The 17,568-nt window shown below is 55.9% G+C and overlaps 8 protein-coding genes across 8 annotated transcripts; 2 read left to right on the plus strand and 6 right to left on the minus strand.

Annotated features, from left to right (window-relative positions):
* Positions 1-604: 604 nt before the first annotated feature.
* Positions 605-2,246, minus strand: B0H18DRAFT_1120793 (uncharacterized protein; the record flags this gene model as incomplete). The annotated part of the gene is made up of 8 exons (XM_048034207.1): positions 605-650; positions 704-903; positions 964-1,016; positions 1,419-1,497; positions 1,547-1,607; positions 1,663-1,940; positions 2,006-2,156; positions 2,212-2,246. 8 exons carry the CDS (start codon positions 2,244-2,246, stop codon positions 605-607), a joined length of 903 nt encoding a protein of 300 aa, XP_047891480.1.
* Positions 2,247-2,402: 156 nt separating this feature from the next.
* On the minus strand, positions 2,403-2,779 carry B0H18DRAFT_879225 (uncharacterized protein; the record flags this gene model as incomplete). Its single annotated transcript, XM_048040680.1, has 2 exons — positions 2,403-2,627; positions 2,684-2,779. 2 exons carry the CDS (start codon positions 2,777-2,779, stop codon positions 2,403-2,405), a joined length of 321 nt encoding a protein of 106 aa, XP_047891481.1.
* Positions 2,780-4,575: 1,796 nt separating this feature from the next.
* On the minus strand, positions 4,576-6,736 carry B0H18DRAFT_506603 (uncharacterized protein). The gene is made up of 2 exons (XM_048038358.1): positions 6,501-6,736; positions 4,576-6,449 (listed from the first exon to the last, which is right to left on the minus strand). Exons 1-2 carry the CDS (start codon positions 6,518-6,520, stop codon positions 4,793-4,795), a joined length of 1,677 nt encoding a protein of 558 aa, XP_047891482.1. The 5' UTR covers positions 6,521-6,736; the 3' UTR covers positions 4,576-4,792.
* A 223-nt stretch (positions 6,737-6,959) lies between these two features.
* On the minus strand, positions 6,960-8,794 carry B0H18DRAFT_956156 (uncharacterized protein; the record flags this gene model as incomplete). The annotated part of the gene is made up of 2 exons (XM_048042436.1): positions 6,960-8,640; positions 8,697-8,794. The coding sequence occupies 2 exons, from the start codon at positions 8,792-8,794 to the stop codon at positions 6,960-6,962; spliced, it is 1,779 nt and encodes a 592-aa protein (XP_047891483.1).
* A 579-nt stretch (positions 8,795-9,373) lies between these two features.
* Positions 9,374-10,929, minus strand: B0H18DRAFT_1183753 (N-terminal nucleophile aminohydrolase). The gene is made up of 2 exons (XM_048035995.1): positions 10,235-10,929; positions 9,374-10,177 (listed from the first exon to the last, which is right to left on the minus strand). The coding sequence occupies exons 1-2, from the start codon at positions 10,444-10,446 to the stop codon at positions 9,493-9,495; spliced, it is 897 nt and encodes a 298-aa protein (XP_047891484.1). The 5' UTR covers positions 10,447-10,929; the 3' UTR covers positions 9,374-9,492.
* Positions 10,930-10,988: 59 nt separating this feature from the next.
* On the plus strand, positions 10,989-12,437 carry B0H18DRAFT_1017124 (ribosomal protein L23/L15e core domain-containing protein). The gene is made up of 6 exons (XM_048029300.1): positions 10,989-11,057; positions 11,268-11,455; positions 11,512-11,707; positions 11,762-11,911; positions 11,967-12,036; positions 12,097-12,437. Exons 2-6 carry the CDS (start codon positions 11,413-11,415, stop codon positions 12,109-12,111), a joined length of 474 nt encoding a protein of 157 aa, XP_047891485.1. The 5' UTR covers positions 10,989-11,057; positions 11,268-11,412; the 3' UTR covers positions 12,112-12,437.
* A 280-nt stretch (positions 12,438-12,717) lies between these two features.
* B0H18DRAFT_1017129 (uncharacterized protein) lies at positions 12,718-14,819 on the minus strand. Its single transcript, XM_048029301.1, has 2 exons — positions 14,117-14,819; positions 12,718-13,139 (listed from the first exon to the last, which is right to left on the minus strand). The coding sequence occupies exons 1-2, from the start codon at positions 14,805-14,807 to the stop codon at positions 13,105-13,107; spliced, it is 726 nt and encodes a 241-aa protein (XP_047891486.1). The 5' UTR covers positions 14,808-14,819; the 3' UTR covers positions 12,718-13,104.
* A 990-nt stretch (positions 14,820-15,809) lies between these two features.
* On the plus strand, positions 15,810-16,838 carry B0H18DRAFT_1120799 (uncharacterized protein; the record flags this gene model as incomplete). The annotated part of the gene is made up of 2 exons (XM_048034208.1): positions 15,810-16,086; positions 16,147-16,838. 2 exons carry the CDS (start codon positions 15,810-15,812, stop codon positions 16,836-16,838), a joined length of 969 nt encoding a protein of 322 aa, XP_047891487.1.
* Between the last annotated feature and the right edge of the window lie 730 nt (positions 16,839-17,568).

Raw genomic sequence — 17,568 nt, forward strand, 5'->3', positions numbered from 1 at the left:
GAGGAAGCACACGTCGCGTTCTCAAGATAACGGAGTTGTGGGCAAAGGGTAGGCTCATAGCTCCTGGACGCGCCCTACGCCCTGGCGTCCTTGCCTTCAAGCTGTCGTCTCACCTACAAGCCGTCGAGGCGCCAGTCTACGATGGACTGATGCATGTACATATTCATCTCCGACCATATTTGCTGTAGGCTACTGTTGTATGTACTCATGATCAAATATGCACTAATGCTATGGTTGACTATGTCCGTCGGAGGGGTCATCGGTTGACGCGCGCAATTTGACATCCGCATCGCGGAATGTCCGGATTGTGTTTTGACTGGCGGTTGTGTCGACGGAGTGACTTACGCAGCGCTATACTGAGTGGTACCAGCGCACATACTGAAGGGCGCTGACACGGAAGGAGTATGGACTGATGATTATTCGTTATACAGGAAGGTAATTGCTCGTGCTGACTACTGCTACTTGTGACATTGTTGAATGAAATTGTTGTTATGCAGACAGAATAGTGATCACAGTGGAGTATTCGCTAGGCTCGATGCATCGTAATGTTCGACGCATATTATGAAATATAATGAATGGAGGGTGGGCTTTGGTATCTCGTTGGCTATCCAGCTTGCGCCACCATTTGTTCCACTTTGCGGCTTGAGTTGCTACAAGCGTTATAACATCAGCAGCGAATAAGTGTGAATCACTTCATGCTCACCCATGAGTGGGCAACCGGGACTGAAGGCCGACATCGTCGTGGTAATCTTCGCCAGAGCGCGACAACCTGGCGTGTCGTTTCAACGATCTGCAGTTCGTCTCCGGAGAGGGAAGTCCGATTTGCACGGTCGCAGATGCCCAAAGGCCTCGTAACCGGACCATTTCAGCGACCAGAGCTCGGCTGACGGTTGTCCACAAGATCTATGCCGCATTCGGTGTGTCAACACTTCGTTCACACGGAAGCAGAGCCCGATGACTTACGGCGAATATGGGGTTGACGAACGCAACTTGGGTAGGGTTTATAGCGTCAAGCGCTGCGGTGACGCTCATGGCACATCATAGTCCTTATTCGAGATCGAGACGTCCCTACGCGGAAGCTCTCGTGCAGCTGAACGAGGCCACGCAGCGAGTGTTGGACCAGGAGCAGTTTGCTGGCGGTCTGCTGATCGGGCGCTGCCCCCACGGGCGCGAGCGAGTGAATGAAGCCGTCTACCAGGCCATCAAGGTTCACGAACTCCGTGCGAACTGCTTGCATCCGCCGCGGCTGGATCGTGCAGCAGTACGAGGATGGCGCGTCATCAGGAAGGGAGACAAATTGTTAAAGCGTGCGAGATACGACGGCGTAGCAATACTTACTAGACGACCATTGCATGGAGAGCATCGTCGATCGCCCGACGAGCGTCGCGGCTTTGGCGTACAGAGCCGGGCGGACGCACCTCCGCGGTCGTTCTGGGGATTTCCGCGTATGAAGTCGTCTACGGTGCGCGATCCTCGTATGTGCGGCGGGAAGCGGCCCTTCAAGGCAGTCAGCCAAAGACCGCAGCTGAGGCCGAGGAAAGCTCACACTTGCGTAGTCGTCTGCTTCCATAGGCCAGGGCGTGTCGATCGGCGGGCCGGTGGAGGCGCTGAACGCGACGGGGTTTTGCAGGCAAAGGACCACGTCTGGTCGAGCATGTAGACTGCCAGAACGCGCGGATGCGCTCGCCCTCTTCTATGGCGTCGTTCGGCGGAGATAGATCGAACTCCATCGCGTGAAAGGACCCCGACCGCTGCTGATCCTGCATCGTCCGAATACTGTACAGGCGAGAGCTCAGAGTCAACGCGACCGCGGCGTTGCAGTAGTGCTGACCCTCCAACATACGGCCAGTGGCGAAGTGGTAGTTCGCCAGTAGAACGTTGGCCTGGATGGTGTGTATGATCGTGCTGGCGGGCATGTTCACGAGGGGGGTCTTGAGAGCCTGGACGGCGCGTGAAAGATACAGTGGTTCGTAACCCGCATCGCCTCTGCGCTCGATAAGCGTACACCCCAGAGACAGACCGCGTTCGTAAGCGCTGGGGAGAGCGGTGCCATCTGTGCTGCAGAGGACTGTATCGTCATCTGCATCATTGAGAAGAAACGCGTGCGGTGCAGGAAAAATGCGATTTGATCTGCGTGGACGAGGAACGCGTTGACGCTATGGCCCGGGTTAATTTTGAGCGCCAAATGCGAACGAGTAAAGACCAACGAACATCATTCGCACTGCTCCTGGGGAAGGATCAGGCATTGCATGAAGCGGTGCCGCTGGACTGCCCGAGGAACGTCGTACATATGCATTTGACAGTTCCGCAACCCTAGTATCGCTTCGTGGCTGTGTATAAGAGGCAGAGCCTTCTGAGGCTGCGAGCGCTTCAGCAATAACAGTGGAAACGAGATGCAGGGATTACTGACAAGGGGACGTAGGCGATGACACAGGGGAGTCACCGGGCGCAATGGGGGTTGAACCTCGTCCGGACTGTTCTAATTCTTGTACCCGTTCTTGAAGGCGAGCGATCTCTTCTTCTAGGACTTGCTTGCGGCTCGGTCGCGGACCGTCAAGGTATTCGCACTCTGCCTCCCTATGGGAGCGGATGCACGGCCCACAAATCGGTCTTCCTCCGTCGCATTTCTGGGGTAGAGCCATTATAAGTTGTGATGATGAACGGGTACTAGAATGCTACGCACATGCTTGCGCCGTTTGCAGTTGAGGCATGCGGAACCACGGGGAGCTCTGCGCGATTTGACGTTGGATGGGCCTGCCTCTGCGGATTGAGAAGACATTAAGGTAAGGAAGAGTCGACTCTGTGCTCTAGAGTGGGAATGACGCAGCATCCCATGTCTTAAAGGACCGCAGCGGGTGGTTTGCGCAGTGAGGCATCAGGTCAGATCTATACATCGGAGTTGTGCCATACACTCCGTAGCCGTGCACAGCAGGGCGTAAGGTATGAAGGTAGCACATGGTGAGGAGCCCAGAGTCGGGATCGCGCAGTCCTAAACGTGCACGAAGTCGATGCTGCGGCGCTCATTGGATGCAAGCCCTTTGAGTTATCCGGAATCCTTGTAATATCTTGTCATGCCCAGCCTCCTGCCGGTGCCCGCACGTCAATAACAACCGCTCCGCATAGAATCTCTTTAAGGTGTGCTGGAAGCCGGATCTAATACCTAAGGTTTGTTAGCGAACTTTCGTTGCATACCAAACTCGACTGGCGGCCGCAGCGGCTGTTCGTACGCTAAGCGGCTCGGGTGTGGTAGTCCTTAGACATCGAGCTCGAGAGGGCCCGCGTGCAAGACCGTGACATCGCGAGACGACAGCGTAATTGATCCTCTTGCTACCGCAAGCCAGATATGCTGTTGACTGTCTGCGCGCACGCGGCACCGCACGCGTCGCGAGTCACAGCATTGTTTGCGCTTGTATTGCTACAGCCTCTTCGCCGCTCGTTTTGGAACCTATCCTCTTCCTCTACTTAGATCTGTGCATCATACCCGACTGCAAGTCTGCACCCTCGGACAAAAATGAGCTTCTACTCATCCTTGCTCAGGCGAGTAAATTCAGCCCAAGAGCTGCTGCTCGAAGCCTCAGATGGCACTGATCCACGCTGCACACCTCCGCGTAGCGCGACGCGCAGCGGTGATGCAAACTGCCACCGTCCTTCCGAGTTGGTCATCCTGAATCGAACCAAAAAAGGAATCGTTGCAATTACTCACTGCTCTTATAGATCCACCGTGGGCGTAGAGCTGTGCCTGTAGGCTAGACGACCTCGCAACGACACTGCGAAACTGTCGGTGACAGTGCCAATCAGTATGTTGGGCGTTTCAGCGAGAAACGCTGTCTCTAGACGCAGCACGACGTACCAGGGAAGCGACATGGTCTATCACGGAAGTGGACAACATCCGAACGGCTCCGCAGCACTGCTGCTGCTCCTCGACGCGGACTCATAGATCGATCACCATGATGATCCTTCGTCCCTCGATCGCGCAGTCCACCTGCCCACATATGGTGTGTGTTTCGGTTCAGTGTGCTGCGGATGATTACCTAGACCAGCCAATAAGGAAAGATGACGAAGCAGTGGGTCCACAAGGTCACTCTAACGCATCAGTACCAAGTTCGAACTTCTGACTGCACTCAGGCTATCGAAGCATCTCAGCGCTCGTCTCCGCAGCACCCACTGGGTCACCGGAGAGGCGGCTCCGTTCGCGCCGTGCCATACCAAGGCCATGTTCTCAGACGTTACGGACCTTTTGTGTTATCCAAGCAAGCCTGCGGCACAGTTCCCCGTCAGCAAGACCGCCCTAGACACTCGGGCGTTGACGTGAGACCGTCCGTGGTGCGAGTAGACGCGTTGAGTGGCATCGTTCCCTGAGAATTGCCTAGAACACTTAAATTGAGACGACAGAGTATCCTTGCAGATGCCGCCATATTCGAGACTCGGTACAACAGCAGACTTACTGTTGAATGAAGCTCGGAGCCGGAAGGCCAGCACTACTAAAGAACAAGACCCATATACCGTCCTGATCGGGACGCTTATGATTGAGCGACTATGCAACTCAGATCGAGGGAATGGCAGAGAGCCAGCTTTGTGAACTGGTTGTAACAGTATACATCAAGACTGATTTACATAGAGATCGAGAGCAGTGCGTAACGACGTCTGCGGCTTCTTTCCATTCGTTGTTATAGCCGTTTCATTCGAAATCTCCAATGCACCTTTCTTCCGTTTCATTTGGAACCTTCAATGCACCTTTTTGCTACTTCAAGCCCGTCCATGGGAGCAAAGCGCTCCAGTCGCCGGGCCAACGTTACATCCTCCCGTTCCAATGCTCGATCTTTGGATGGTCCAGCAACGTCCCATCATCATCGACACACTCCAACACCAGCTCGTCCACAAAGTCCATGACACGTTCATCGTCAAGCATCACGCTTGCAGGATCTCTGCCGTCACATGGAACCATCCCCGAGTCGGACTCAGAGACGGCCGTGCAGGTTATGTTGCGCAAGGGATAGCCGCGTTTGGCCCGTTTGATCGTTGCCCCCAAGGCACAGACGGGCATCCATGGTTTGAAGCTTTGAATGTGTTTTGCAACGCGCAAGCGTTTCAAGCCAGGCAGGAGCATGGGTTGGTTATCCACCAGAAGCGTGATAGCGTCTTTTTCCGACTTCACGCCCTCCGAGTCGCCGACTGAGATGGTGAGGGACTCAACAGCAGGTGCGGATTCGAAGAGCGTGCGAATGATGCTCTGCGAGAGGGAGCCGATCCTCAGGCGAAGGATTTCCACTGTCGAGAGATCGAAGCGCTGGTCGAGGAATTCCACCACTGCTTCGAGCATGCCGTTTTCCTCGGTCCGCGAAAGTGCTAGTTCTGTGCGAAACGTAAAGGAGTTCAGGGTGTCGTGGCATTCGAAGCAGAATCCCGACCAGAGAGAGGCGTTGGCCCAGAGGCCCAATTCCTTGACAGAACCTATGCGAGAGAAAAAGGGCGCATCGGGTAGCTTGAGGAGTAATAGGTCACTCCATGCCGCTGTGGGTACACCGTCGGGCGATTCGCAACTAAGCGCAACTGACCGGCTAGGGATGATTTGTTGCAGAATGCATACAAGGACGAGCCAATCGCAATCCGTCAAATCGACGACCCGTAGGCTAGGAAGAGAGACTTTCCGGGATCCGAGGGGCAAGTCGCTTGGTCCAACTCCCTGTATAACGAGTTGTTCCAGTTGCGGGGAGCTCCCTAGGAAGTCCAGAAACTCTTCAAAGGAGAGCTTGCCATACATGGGCGGATATTTTACGAAGAGGTGGGTGATATGGGGAAAATGGGTTTGGGGCCACGGCAGATAGTACCAATCAACGAATAGACGCATGAGAGGCACCATGCCGTCAAAAAGACGCGGAGTGTCTATGGTCGGCCCGTAGTAGTCGCTGTCAACTGTCAGATGGAGGCCTTCGAGGACGGGCGCAGGTTGACTGAACAGTCTCAAGTGCATCATATTAGACCCCCCCTCCTCGATGGAGTCGAAGTCGGAGACGAAGCGTAGTCGTTGAACGCGGTGCATGTGTGGCTCGATATGAGGTATCAAATGTTCCGCGTGTATGAAGGATACCTTGAGGGGTAGCATGGCACTACGTCGAAGGATCTCCTTGAAGCTGTCCGATGTCGTCTCTGGATACACCTCGATATTTGACCAGAACGACGGGGTGGTGAGGATGCACCATCTCCAGTGTCGGCATACCAGCTGCATGTTGTACAGAATGCGGAAACAGTACCAGACAATGTATCCATCTGGCCTGTCATCATAGTGTGACGTTTTCGTTATCGAGTTGAATATGCAAGACACAAAAATCTTGTGTAGTAGCTCTGGCGGTAGACGGTTTGGATTGGCGCGGCTATGTGAATCGATCGGTACAGTCCCGCCTTCTGCAGTTCCTGGTATGCCGGAATGAGCGACTGGTGCACTGGAGTCTCTGCACTAATGTCAAGTTCAGAAGTCTCGAGCGATGAGAACGAGTACCCACCTTGTGGTGCGAACCTCCATTATGCACCGTCTCTAACGTGCTACGGGGCTGAGGGAGTCTCCGAGGTGTGTTCAGGTACAGATGGCTCAGCTGGCGACAATTTGGAATGGCTTCAGGAGTAAGTTCGAGTTGAGATAGTGGGTGCAACAGTTACAACACTGTAACTGTACGGCGTCGACGCTGGCGTCGACTGGGCCTCGAAGTTCGTGTACTTGTCAAGTCTCGATCGAGACGCGTCAGACCCAAGTGACGATGGTCGTCAGTCAAGATCTGTCACGTGGTTTATGAGCGTATTCACTGAATTTGGCACAAGCCAGGCCCGAATATTAATCGGTCCTCGAACTGTATACATGTCTTGTTGACTGTATACTAACTCAGAGTCTCAGACTGAGATGATAGAGGGAACTGAGACATATATTGCAGACCAAAAAGTGGAAGCTACTACGCCAACTCGGAGCTTCACAGATTTCTCCATATTTGACCATTCCATCCTCGTACGTCCGGAACATCGTATGTGTGCTCCTCTACATACGAAAAATGCACGAAGTCCGGAGGCTGGAAACGAGAAGCATCGATGTCCGAGAGGTCGTGCTTGCCAAAATCTCGGGAGACGGGTCGCATGTCGGAGTCCTGATTCCCGCCATAGACTTCCGCACAGATCAGCTCGCGCAGCCAGCAACCGTGGAGATCCCGGCTCATAGCGATTTGTTGAATTCGCTCCCACTCTAGAGGGACATCTTTGTTACAAACAAAGTTCAAGGATTTGATAGACGGTAATTGTCCCGGCGCAGGGCTCTCCGGCGTCCGGTATAGGAAGGAAGGGCCGTGGTTCAGAGACTTCTTGTCGTGGACACGGAAGGTGCAATATTGAACGTTTCGCATGGCGTGAAGGATTTTGCGCACAGGTCGCGCAGTGTGTGACGTCCAAGAGAAGTGGCCGATGTCCACATAGAGCCGCAACACAGCTTCCAGTTGAAGAAAATGAGGTAATGATGATGTCAATGCGCCTACGATATCTTCTAGGGCCCAGGAGGGCGGCAACATTATGTTGAAAGTCAGAGAGCCTGTGTCACTACGACACGAGAACGTGAACCGACCGCTCTGTTGGATCCAGATAGAGAAATCCGTCGGGGAACGAGCATGCGCTGCAAATGCGCAGTCTTTAAGAATGGCTTCGATGTAGATGCTGGCCTGTGTCTCGTGTACACTTTTCATTTCAATGGCCACGCCACTCGCGGGAACAACATGGTGCAACACACATGCGAGTGTCCGCAAGTGGCAACGTCGTATGACGACAGTATGCAGACGAGGGAGGTGTGCGCGCCGTGTACTCGGCCCTGGAAAGTCGACGATGTGCGACTCTGGTCCGGCGTCGACGAGGATGATCTCTTCCAGCTTCGGTGACCTGTCGAGGAAGTTCAAGAAGGCCTCTGACGACGTGGAGTCACTATCCTCAGGTGCGCCTGCTACATACAAGTGGGCCAACTCGGGAAGCCCAGGCGTACGCCACGGGTGAGCTCGGCGCAGCGAGAGGTGCGTGAGGTGCGGTGCGAACCCACTGAAAAATGACAACGGAATATAGGTATCAATGTCGTCGGCCAACATCAGACGGAAGCGCTCGAGAATAGGAGCTTGCTGATCCATGAAGTCTGTGTAAGACGCATCTTGGACGCCAAGTCCGGAGTCGAAATCCGACGCAATATCGAGGAATTGAACTCGGTCCATATGTTGGCATAAGATGTCGCCCAGCTGATCCGCGTTGAGAAATGTAACATCAAGAGGAGTGTTTCCGGATCGTTCGGTGAACGCGTCGATTTCCTGGTATGAAGTATTCTCGTCTGCAAAGATCCTCGACCATAACCTCGGAAACGGTCTGACGATGTTCCTCCAGAGGCTGCAGACCAACTGGAGTGACTGCAGAGTATGAATTGGAGGTTTCGGCTCGACACGGTAGTGACAGCCTTCGAATTTGTCGATCGCAAGCCCCGGCGGGCTGTCCGTCAGGACAGCGAGGAATATGGCACGGAGGAGCTCGGGTGGTAAACGATGGAGTGGCACACTGGCGTTGCGCAACGTTTTGACCGTGGATGCTGCCGCAGAAAGCTGATGAGCAATTGTATCCATTGCATCAGGCTGCCAACTGAAAGGTGCTGTGGTCGGTAAAAATGGTCTAGACGCACATTCATTATGACTCACTCTTTGCCGGGTTCTATTTCGGAAGCCAACTTCTGTATCATCGAGGCGAAATGGTGCATCGACATCATTTTCGACGATGATTGCTGCACCTGATCCATTGGAGAGAACAGTGGCTCAGTATCGGTGTTGTCCCTTTTAGTGCTGTGTCTAACGACGCATGAGTTCGATATTTATGTCAAGCAGCAGAGCACATAGCCTACCTCTTCACTGGGACGAGAAAGATGTCAAGAGTCACCAGTCGTTGTGCACGGAAGGCTGTTACGTACGCTTGCCAGAAGTGTTAAATCGTAGCAAAAGTGTGTCAAGGCAGTCGCGACTCACAAGTATTCACTCGTAGGACTATGATGTCGGCGGCGGGAAGCAAGCGGGAAGTGCGACTTGAACGTTTGAACACGCGTCGTCGCCAACTGACACGAAGCAAACGCGGCCACGTGCTACTCGGCGTTCTTCCAAATCCAAGTTGTGACACTTCGTCGAGGAGGCTCCATGGTACTACTCCACGAGTCCTCCCAGGACAGAGTGTCATTGACTGTGACAACCAGGCGTGCTGCATAAGACATACTTCGATAAAAGCAGATGCGTAGATTTCTCTTGACAGAAAGATATACAAGTGCTTACGGTATACGGTATCTCCAATATTTCGCAAGGTCCCAGACACAGACGAACCAGATGATCTAGAAGGCGACTGCAACAGGCACTTCCTGAAGCTGCATCCTTGCATCAACCATGACGCAGTGGTTCTTCGGGATGAGCTGCCAGTCATGCTCCTTGTACGTGCTCGGCTCGCTCGCAACGATTACATGCTCCCATGCTCGCTCTCGGGCTTCGCACCGTCCCTATCCACGCCCTCGTCCGGATGATCGGGATACTTCCTGTTCAGCGTCACGCCAGCCTTCGTCGAGTAGTACAGCGACGGCGGATGTTCGGTAGCGTGGTTCCGGAAGCGGATGGCCAGGAGCTGCGTACCATCCGTGACAGCGAGGTTCAAGCTCGACGCGTCAATGCCCTTTCCCTGCTTCGCCATCACGCGTTTCTGCACCTCAATGACCTTCGCGATCGCCTGTTCGAGGGCCGCCTTGACCACCGTGAGGGGCTGCGACGTCTCCCACGCCTTGGCGCCCCCGCTCCGCTCGAGGAATGTGAAGAATAGCGCGGCGAGGGTCTCCGAGTCGGTCGTACCCTTCACCTGCGCGCTCGCTTCGTCGGAGAGCTCGAGGGAGAGCTCGCGGCGGGCCTCGGCGAAGTGCGCGACAGACCCGTTGTGCATGAAGAGCCAGCGCCCGAACTGGAACGGGTGGCAGTTCGATTCCGTAATCGCGGTGGAGCCGGAGGCCGCGCGGATGTGCGCGAAGACGCAGTGCGTGGACGTGTTGGCGCAGATGGAGGCGAAGATTGGGTCTGTCGTGGGAAGGCGGAGGACTTTGTAGAGGGCTGGGTGGGGCCCGTCGCACTCTCCGTAGTCTGCGCGAGCCTTCGAGTACCTGCGTATCCCGACACTGAGCATTTTCATAAAGAGTATAGAGTAAGAGAGAATGTACCAGCCTACGCCAAGTCCGTCCATGTTGTATGGGCTGTTTCGCAGGTTAGACTCGGCCTTCGTCGCAGCCTTGGTTAGGTCTGGCTCATATTCCGCGAGATGGGGGAGGTAGCGGTCGTGAACCTGCTTCGCCAGACTGTGCTTCGGCACGATGAGCACGTCCTCGAGCAAGCAAGGCTCGGTGGTCGAGATGTACGTGAACCAGCGGCACATTGCGATGTATGTCCCGGTGCAAGTGAGCGAGGCTCTGATAGTCCACAGTCAATACCACGCTCGTTAAATAAGACTGGAGCTGCCGCGCGCCCTGAATTTTGCCGTTAGAGCCTCGCTGTCACGACGTCATGTTGGCTAGCTATCGCCAGGGTGAGCGTCCGGACGGTATGAAAAGCGACGTATCTGGAGTAAGTTCGCTCATGTGGACATCCTCATGGCATCGTCGCTGGCGAATAGAGGACGCCGAAGGTGTCTGGAATCGAATGGTGTCTCGCGCAGCAAGTCACTCCGCGGCTTGCCTGGCGATTTGGTAGGTCATTGGAGATTAATGGCCGTTCCGAGTTCAGAGATCAAAGTCATGGCGCACAGAGACATGTTCATTCCCTGTTCTTGCCGTGTAACGACGCGACATGCATCCAGACCCGAAGCGAAGAGAGTTCTACTTATGAGGCAGTAAGCAGTACGTAGCAAGTCGAGTTCCTTGCATTGGCGCCCACCGCTTCGTGCTACCAGCGCCTCCTGCTCCTGCTCCTTTCGGCAACCCCCGGCTACGCCGCGCAAAATCTCCCATTCCTCGCCAATCCACACAACACAGGGCGGCATTCGTCAAGGTGAGCACAATTCCCTCGAGTCTATGCACAGACGGTGGGCGACAGATGTCCGGGATGCTTGCTGGGTGGTTTCGGACTTGGTAGGGATTGGGGAAGGGATGGATTGGACGGGGTGCAGTGGGATGAGGTCGGATGGCGCTTGTCAGGGGAGGGTGGGTTCGAGCTGCTGGAAGCGAGGTTGCCTGTGGGATGGAGCTGATTGCACCTCAGGACGGATGGAAACTGTTCCTTGGGACGGTTGTGCACCGCCGTTTGTCTGCAATCCTCCAGCGTACTACACCCGCACGACCACCGTCCATGCCCAAACTGCTGTATTCCTGCGTATTGACATTTTTCTGCGTTAGACTAGGTAGCAATGGCCCCCACGAAGAGCACCAAGGGTAAGCAGACCGCGAAGGGTAAGTGCACGTTCGACTGGGTCTATGAGTCCTGCGTTACTAACACGTTGGCACAGCGTCCTCGAAGGATGCCAAAGCCAAGGCAGCGAAGAAGGCGGCGCTGCACGGTACGCACGCACATGCCCCGCGCAAAGTGCGCCACTCCGTCTCGTTCCACCGCCCGAAGACCCTCCGTCTCCCCCGCGACCCCAAGTACCCGCGCAAGTCGATTCCCCATGTGCCGCGGATGGACCAATTCAGGACGATTGTCTCGTGCGTGATAACGTTCTTGCCGTGCAGGGCAAGGAAGCTGATAGGGTTTGGCAGGCCGCTGAACACGGAGAGTGCGATGAAGCAGATTGAGGAGCACAACACGCTTGTGTTCATTGTTGACCTCCGGTCAAACAAGCGTCAAATCAAGGACGCGGTGAAGAAGCTGTACGACGTGCAGGCCGCAAAAATCAACACCCTCATCCGGTACGTCGTACTGGGTTTATGTTCGATGAATATTGCTGACATTCTTGTCTTGCAGGCCTGATGGCAAGAAAAAGGCGTACGTCCGCCTGACGGCGGACCACGATGCCTTGGATGTTGCCAACAAGGTTTGTTCGAGCTTTTCAGGCTGCTGGTGATAAATACTGACGGAAGTCCACTTTTGACAGATTGGCTTCATTTAAATCCCACCATGGCGTCCTGCCTCCTCTCCTGTCGGGCTGTGTGCGCCGCTGCTTTGCTGCCTGTCCGCGTCTTCCTCGCATCGAACCGGTGTTATCATGTCGTGTATGCATACCTCCATGCCTACGTACGAAACCAGCTATGCTATACTTACCATGAGAAAGTGAAATCTTCTGGGTGTGTATGAGATCATCGGCTTCGGCTTTGTGGCGAAATGGAAGCGTTCGAGGCCTGCTGGCCGGTGAAAGCGCGGCTGGGAATCGGCAGCGAACGACCTCGTGGATACTACTTAGATCGCCCTGTCCACACGCGTACGAGAGCGGTTGCCAACACCGAGCCGCAACGAAACGCGCGACTCGCGTGTAGCTTGCGTGTGGCTGCGCAGCGAGTGTCCTCAGGCCTCTCCGGGCGCCTTGCGACGGATGCATCCAGAAATCGAGCTGCCCCGAGTCCCCCGCTGGCAGCGACGAGCATCCATCTGAACACTCGCAACAGACGTACGGGAAGGTTGATTGGGGGTTGATTAGTGCGGCCGTGCGATCCGCCGGAGACTGAGGCAGGACTGAGCCGCGGAAACGCCTTGGCGGCAAAATAAAGACAAAGGGTAGCGGCGCGCGTCTCGGACTTCTGCCCCAGGCGTAAGTTATTCCTCCTTGTCCTCCTCGTCCTCGCACAGGCCTTCGCCTTCGCCCGTCCCTGCCCACCATAGCAGCACCACGCTCCTTCTACCTGGCGGACGCTTTCAAGGCAGTGTCGCGCCGTCCCCGCTCACCCGCAGCATAGCAACACCGCTCTCGCCCGTAACCACGCGCCCGACCAATGTTTTCTGTCTTCTCCTCTCGTCTGCTCGTCCTTCGCCTCTTCGTCTTCGCGCTCGTCCTGCAGATCTCTTATGCTCATGCCTTCACGCACTCCTCCTGGAAGTCCTCTCATGCCCGTCGCTCCTTGCTCCACAAAATCCAGGACAAGATCTCTGGTCTCGACCCCCGCCAGGATCATGGTCTTTTTGGCAGTGGAGGTAGCACCGCTCGTGAGTCGTCCTATTCTTCGCGAATGTTCATCTGTGCCCCCTCTTTTCGCTGTGCTCCCTCTTTACGACCTCTGCGTCGTCGCGCCGCCTGTGGCGACCGATCGTTCTTCACGTCGATCTTTCCTGCCACGTTGTGCGCGGCCCACCGACGAGTTACGCGTATGCACGACCTGCGCAGCACGATCTTCGTGTCACATACAATGCGGAGTGTATGATCTTGTGCGCTGCGGACGTGGGGTTTGGCTGTCCCCGAGTGACAGAACCTGCTGCACCCGTAGCAGCAGGACACATCCGGTATCCATGGGCTCGAAACCCTCCTCTGGCTCCTATTGTGCTCCTTACGGACATGGAACATGCCCCATTCGGTCCGCTGTGGTTGCAGAGGGTTCGCTCGGTGGGCGCTTACTAGGCATGTTCGAGTGCGCACTGCCCCCGGTGGGTAACAGCGGGAGTGTTTGGTTAACCAATTTACCTTTCGGCATGATCCAAGACAACGTTTGCGCGTTGTGCCAGGACCGAGGAGGCTTGAACCGTAACTTGTAGGATCTGGCCTTCTTGTCGGGATGGTCTTCGCCCGAACAGTCTGGATAGAATATGCTGTCTCTCATAGCCGGCCTACCTCATTTGATCAAGGCTCCCTCCCCAATTATCAGGGGTCTTGCTATGCCTTCACCACGAGTGCCTGATGTTGGGCAGGGAGGTCAGATCAGCATTCCAGAAAATGTGGTTGTTTCGGGAGAACCGGTCGCCTGACGTCGCTCGGGCGAATGTAGGGTTTGCACTGGGAAAGGCCAGGTATGAGTGACCTTGTCCTGTGAGCTATACCTCGTCGCATCATGGGCAGGAATACTCCTCGCTAGTGTGCTATGCCAGGGGACGGTCAGGTCTGTTGCCCAATGCGAGGGATTCGCTTTCGCGTTCTGTGATCGTTACCTCTGCTCTGAGATGATTTACTGACCTTACGCTTGTCTCGTTAGCATCTAATCCAGGAAACGGCGGGCTTTGTCTCCCGTCCCTAGGACTGACGGACGGTTGTTCCAGCTCATCTGGGACAACCGCCTTGGTCCCCGCGACGTCGACGTCTGTTGGGTCGTCTTCCGCGTCGAGTTCGAGCTCTTCCTCGTCCGCCTCCTCGTCCGCGTCGTCCTCGTCCACGTCGTCTTCTTCCGCCTCATCGACATCCGCACCCTCGTCAAGCGACCCGGCGTCGTCCTCGAGTGCAAGCTCGTCAGGCGGCTGCGTAAACCTTCTTGGCATCGAAATTGGCTGCTCGTCGAGCTCCGACAGTGCATCGTCCACCGTCGCTGCGTCGTCCACCCCCAGCGCAACGGACTCGAGTACCGCAAGCGCGTCGCCCAGCTCGTCTGCGACCGTCGCGTCAACCACCGACTCGGGCAGCGCGGGCAGCACCTCCGCGTCCACGCCTGCGAGCAGCTCAGCTGACCCTACCAGCACATCGAGCGGTGGTGGGATTTGTATCCTCGGTCTGGGTGATGGTTGCTCGTCGAGCGACAGCGCGTCGTCGACTGCACCCGCTTCCACGGCCAGCGCGACTGACTCCTCTAGCGCGGCGGATTCGACATCCGCCACCGACTCTTCGAGCGCAGCCAGCTCGCCCACTGCGACCGACTCATCCAGCTCTGCTAGCGCCTCGTCCAGTGGAGGCATCTGTCTTCTCGGTCTCGGTGATGGTTGCTCTACGAGCGACAGCGCGTCGTCTACCGCTTCGTCAACCGCCACGGATTCGTCTTCGGCTCCTTCGACTACCACGGACCCGTCTTCTGCTTCATCGACTGCGACTGACTCCACCAGCGGCTCGGCCACGACGACGGACTCTGCCAGCGCAACATCCGCGAGTTCGTCCTCGTCCGGCCTCTGTCTCCTCGGGCTGGGCGACTGCTCGTCCTCAACCGATTCGGCCTCCTCTACTGCCTCCTCGTCCGGCTCCGTGAGCGTATCCGCCACTTCTACTGACTCGGGCAGCGCGTCGAGCTCGGCGACTGATTCGGCGAGTTCTACGTCGGGCTCGACGACGGACTCGTTGAGCTCGACCGCGACCTCCACGGGCTCGGCCAGCGCGACATCCTCGAGTGCGACCTCGTCTGGTCTCTGTATCCTCGGTATTGGCGATGGCTGTTCCTCAAGCGCTACCGCGACGAGCTCAGGCAACATCTCTTCCACGGCCACGAGCTCCGCGTCGACTACGACGGGTGTTGGGAACGCGACGACGACGATCTCGAGTGTGACCACTATCACGACGGTGTCGGGGAACCAGACGATCACTTCTACGTCGACCAGTGCTATTACTACTGTAACGTCGCTCAATGGCACCAGCTCTGCGTGAGTGTCTTCCTTTTACTGATAAGCGCGGTACTCGGATACTGAATACACATACACAGCACCTCGACCATTACCTCGAGCGCGAACGCCACGTCCACGGCGAACAGCACGATTACAAGCTCAGCAAGCGCGAACATGACCAGCTCTGCGATCATCAGCTTCCCGTCGCAGAACACCTCGACGTCGTTGTCGTTCACGTCGCTTTCGACGTTCACGTCGACGACTTCGTACTCGCGCATCACGCCCTCCGCCAACTCGGACTCGTTCCTCACCCAGTCTACGCTCATCCTCGCGTCGCAGTCGTCCTCGAGCGCCACGCCGACGAGCAGCATGACCGATCCTGACCAGCCTACCTCGACTGTGTCGATCCCGAGCAGTGTGTCTGCGTCTGCGAGCCCGTCTACGGCGGCCCTGCCGACTAATTTGCCGGTCCGTATATACCCCTCGTCGCAGGCAGAGCCAACGGCGATTGGCAGCGACTACACGCTCGTCAGCTTGCTGTACAAGTCGTCGCTTAACTGGGTCACCGTCGCGAACAACACCGAGTCGTCGGCACAGATCTTCCAGTATATGCCAGTGGTCGTGGAGTATGCGCTCAACCTGTCGTGTGAGTATCATGCCTTGGTGTCCGGTGGCTGAAACGAACTCATATGGACTGTGATTGTAGCGTCGCAAGTCCAGCAGTACGCCTTGCAGCCGTGGCAACCGTCCACTTACACAGGTCCCCAGGATGAAGATCAACTTCTGACCGTTTGGCTGGCTTATATTCCGTCGCAGAATGTCACCAACCTCGCGGAACAGATCAAGGTGTCCACGTCGCCCTTCTACACTGCGCTCATCAGCCCGTACAGCACCCTCGCGGAACAAGTAGACCCGTCATTCGCCGTCAATTCCGTCACTATCCCTAACGGAGACAACGGGAGTAGCGGTGGCACCGGTTCGAGCAGTAGTAATGCTGCCAGCTCCAGTGGCTCGTCCTCGTCGAACACCCGCAAGGATGCGATCATCGGCGTAGTCACCTCCCTTGGTGCCGTCACGCTCATTGCACTCGCGTTCTTGTCCGTCCGCGCGATCAAGAAGCGCAGGGAGCTCGCGCACCAGCGCTTGAACGAACCTGCGGACATGTACGACGGCTCGCGCCCTGATGGCCAGGAGTTCGACCGGGACAGTATTGGTGGCCAACGCCGGCGTAGCTTCTATTTCGCTGCGGACTCGCTGCGCGGGTTCTCCGAGGTCGCCAACACCGCAGCGACGTTTGACCAGCCCTCATCGCCTGATAGTGCCATGCGCGAGCGCAGGGGTGTCATGGCGGGAGCGATCTCGACGCCGATCCTGAGGGAGAACACGATGAACTGGTAACCGGGTAGCAGACAGAGGAATCCTGGGTCGTCGTGACGATCTGCAGAACTGTTGCTTCTCTTTCTTTCGTCCTTGCTCATTGCGCGCGCTGTGTCTTGCGCCGAAGACGGTCCAATATACCAGAGCCACCACTGTGTCAGTTATTGGTGACTTATTCCAGCTTGTTTTCCGTTACTTGTGTGACTTGGGCCTGTTGATGTGAATGGGAATGATGTATGTGTAAACGGTAGATCGACTACGACGCTCCTGTATCACGTCCGGCGGCTTTTAGATCGGGCCGGGCAGTGCTTGGGAGGTGCGTGTCTCGGGCAGTCTTCTTTGCATCGTCGCACGTATGTACCTCCCTCTGCTCCACGGACTTCTCTTTCGTCTTAAGCTTGTGGATCCTTTTTTTCCCTATTTATCATAGTCAGACTCAGCGGATTCCTCGCGTCTTGCTGTCGTCTCTTAATCGTCATGTTGTCATTCTCTCGCGCTGGCTGCCCCTGTAAATGATTCTTGTGCTATGTTTTAGTGGTAGCTTGGCTCGACTAAAATGTGTGATAGTGGCGAGTACACGTTAGCCGTCATATATCCATATGCAGGCGATCGCGCCATTATGCTCACTTTAGGTCGTTCCGAAGTGATTTAGAACGCTGAGTTGTAGTGCTAGCTACTGTACTGCAGTCTGACGAGACAGTGGAGCAGGCTGGCAGGTCTGTCATCCTTTATGTAATGCTCGACTAACCCT

The sequence above is a fragment of the Fomitopsis serialis genome (assembly GCF_022376445.1).
Source record: "Fomitopsis serialis strain Sig1Antser10 chromosome Unknown B0H18scaffold_52, whole genome shotgun sequence".
NCBI classification, from domain to species: Eukaryota; Fungi; Basidiomycota; class Agaricomycetes; order Polyporales; family Fomitopsidaceae; genus Fomitopsis; species Fomitopsis serialis.

Bases quoted from the DNA above. Each gene is read 5' to 3' on its own strand.
- B0H18DRAFT_1017124 (XM_048029300.1), top strand. From the start codon at position 11,413: ATGGCCCCCACGAAGAGCACCAAGGGTAAGCAGACCGCGAAGG. The intron at 11,456-11,511 runs GTAAGTGCACGT...ACGTTGGCACAG, and splicing joins GGGTAAGCAGACCGCGAAGG to CGTCCTCGAAGGATGCCAAA. The intron at 11,912-11,966 runs GTACGTCGTACT...CTTGTCTTGCAG, and splicing joins AAAATCAACACCCTCATCCG to GCCTGATGGCAAGAAAAAGG.
- B0H18DRAFT_1017129 (XM_048029301.1), bottom strand. From the start codon at position 14,807: ATGCCTCCACTGGACGAGGCGCTAGCAGAGCTGGATGAGTCGGTCGCA. The intron at 13,140-14,116 runs CTAACGAGACAA...AGGACGACTCAC, and splicing joins GCCGTTTCCTGGATTAGATG to GAGCGGTGCTACCTCCACTG.
- B0H18DRAFT_506603 (XM_048038358.1), bottom strand. From the start codon at position 6,520: ATGGAGGTTCGCACCACAAG. The intron at 6,450-6,500 runs GTGGGTACTCGT...ACATTAGTGCAG, and splicing joins ATGGAGGTTCGCACCACAAG to AGACTCCAGTGCACCAGTCG.
- B0H18DRAFT_1183753 (XM_048035995.1), bottom strand. From the start codon at position 10,446: ATGTGCCGCTGGTTCACGTACATCTCGACCACCGAGCCTTGCTTGCTC. The intron at 10,178-10,234 runs GTACATTCTCTC...CGGGATACGCAG, and splicing joins GACGGACTTGGCGTAGGCTG to GTACTCGAAGGCTCGCGCAG.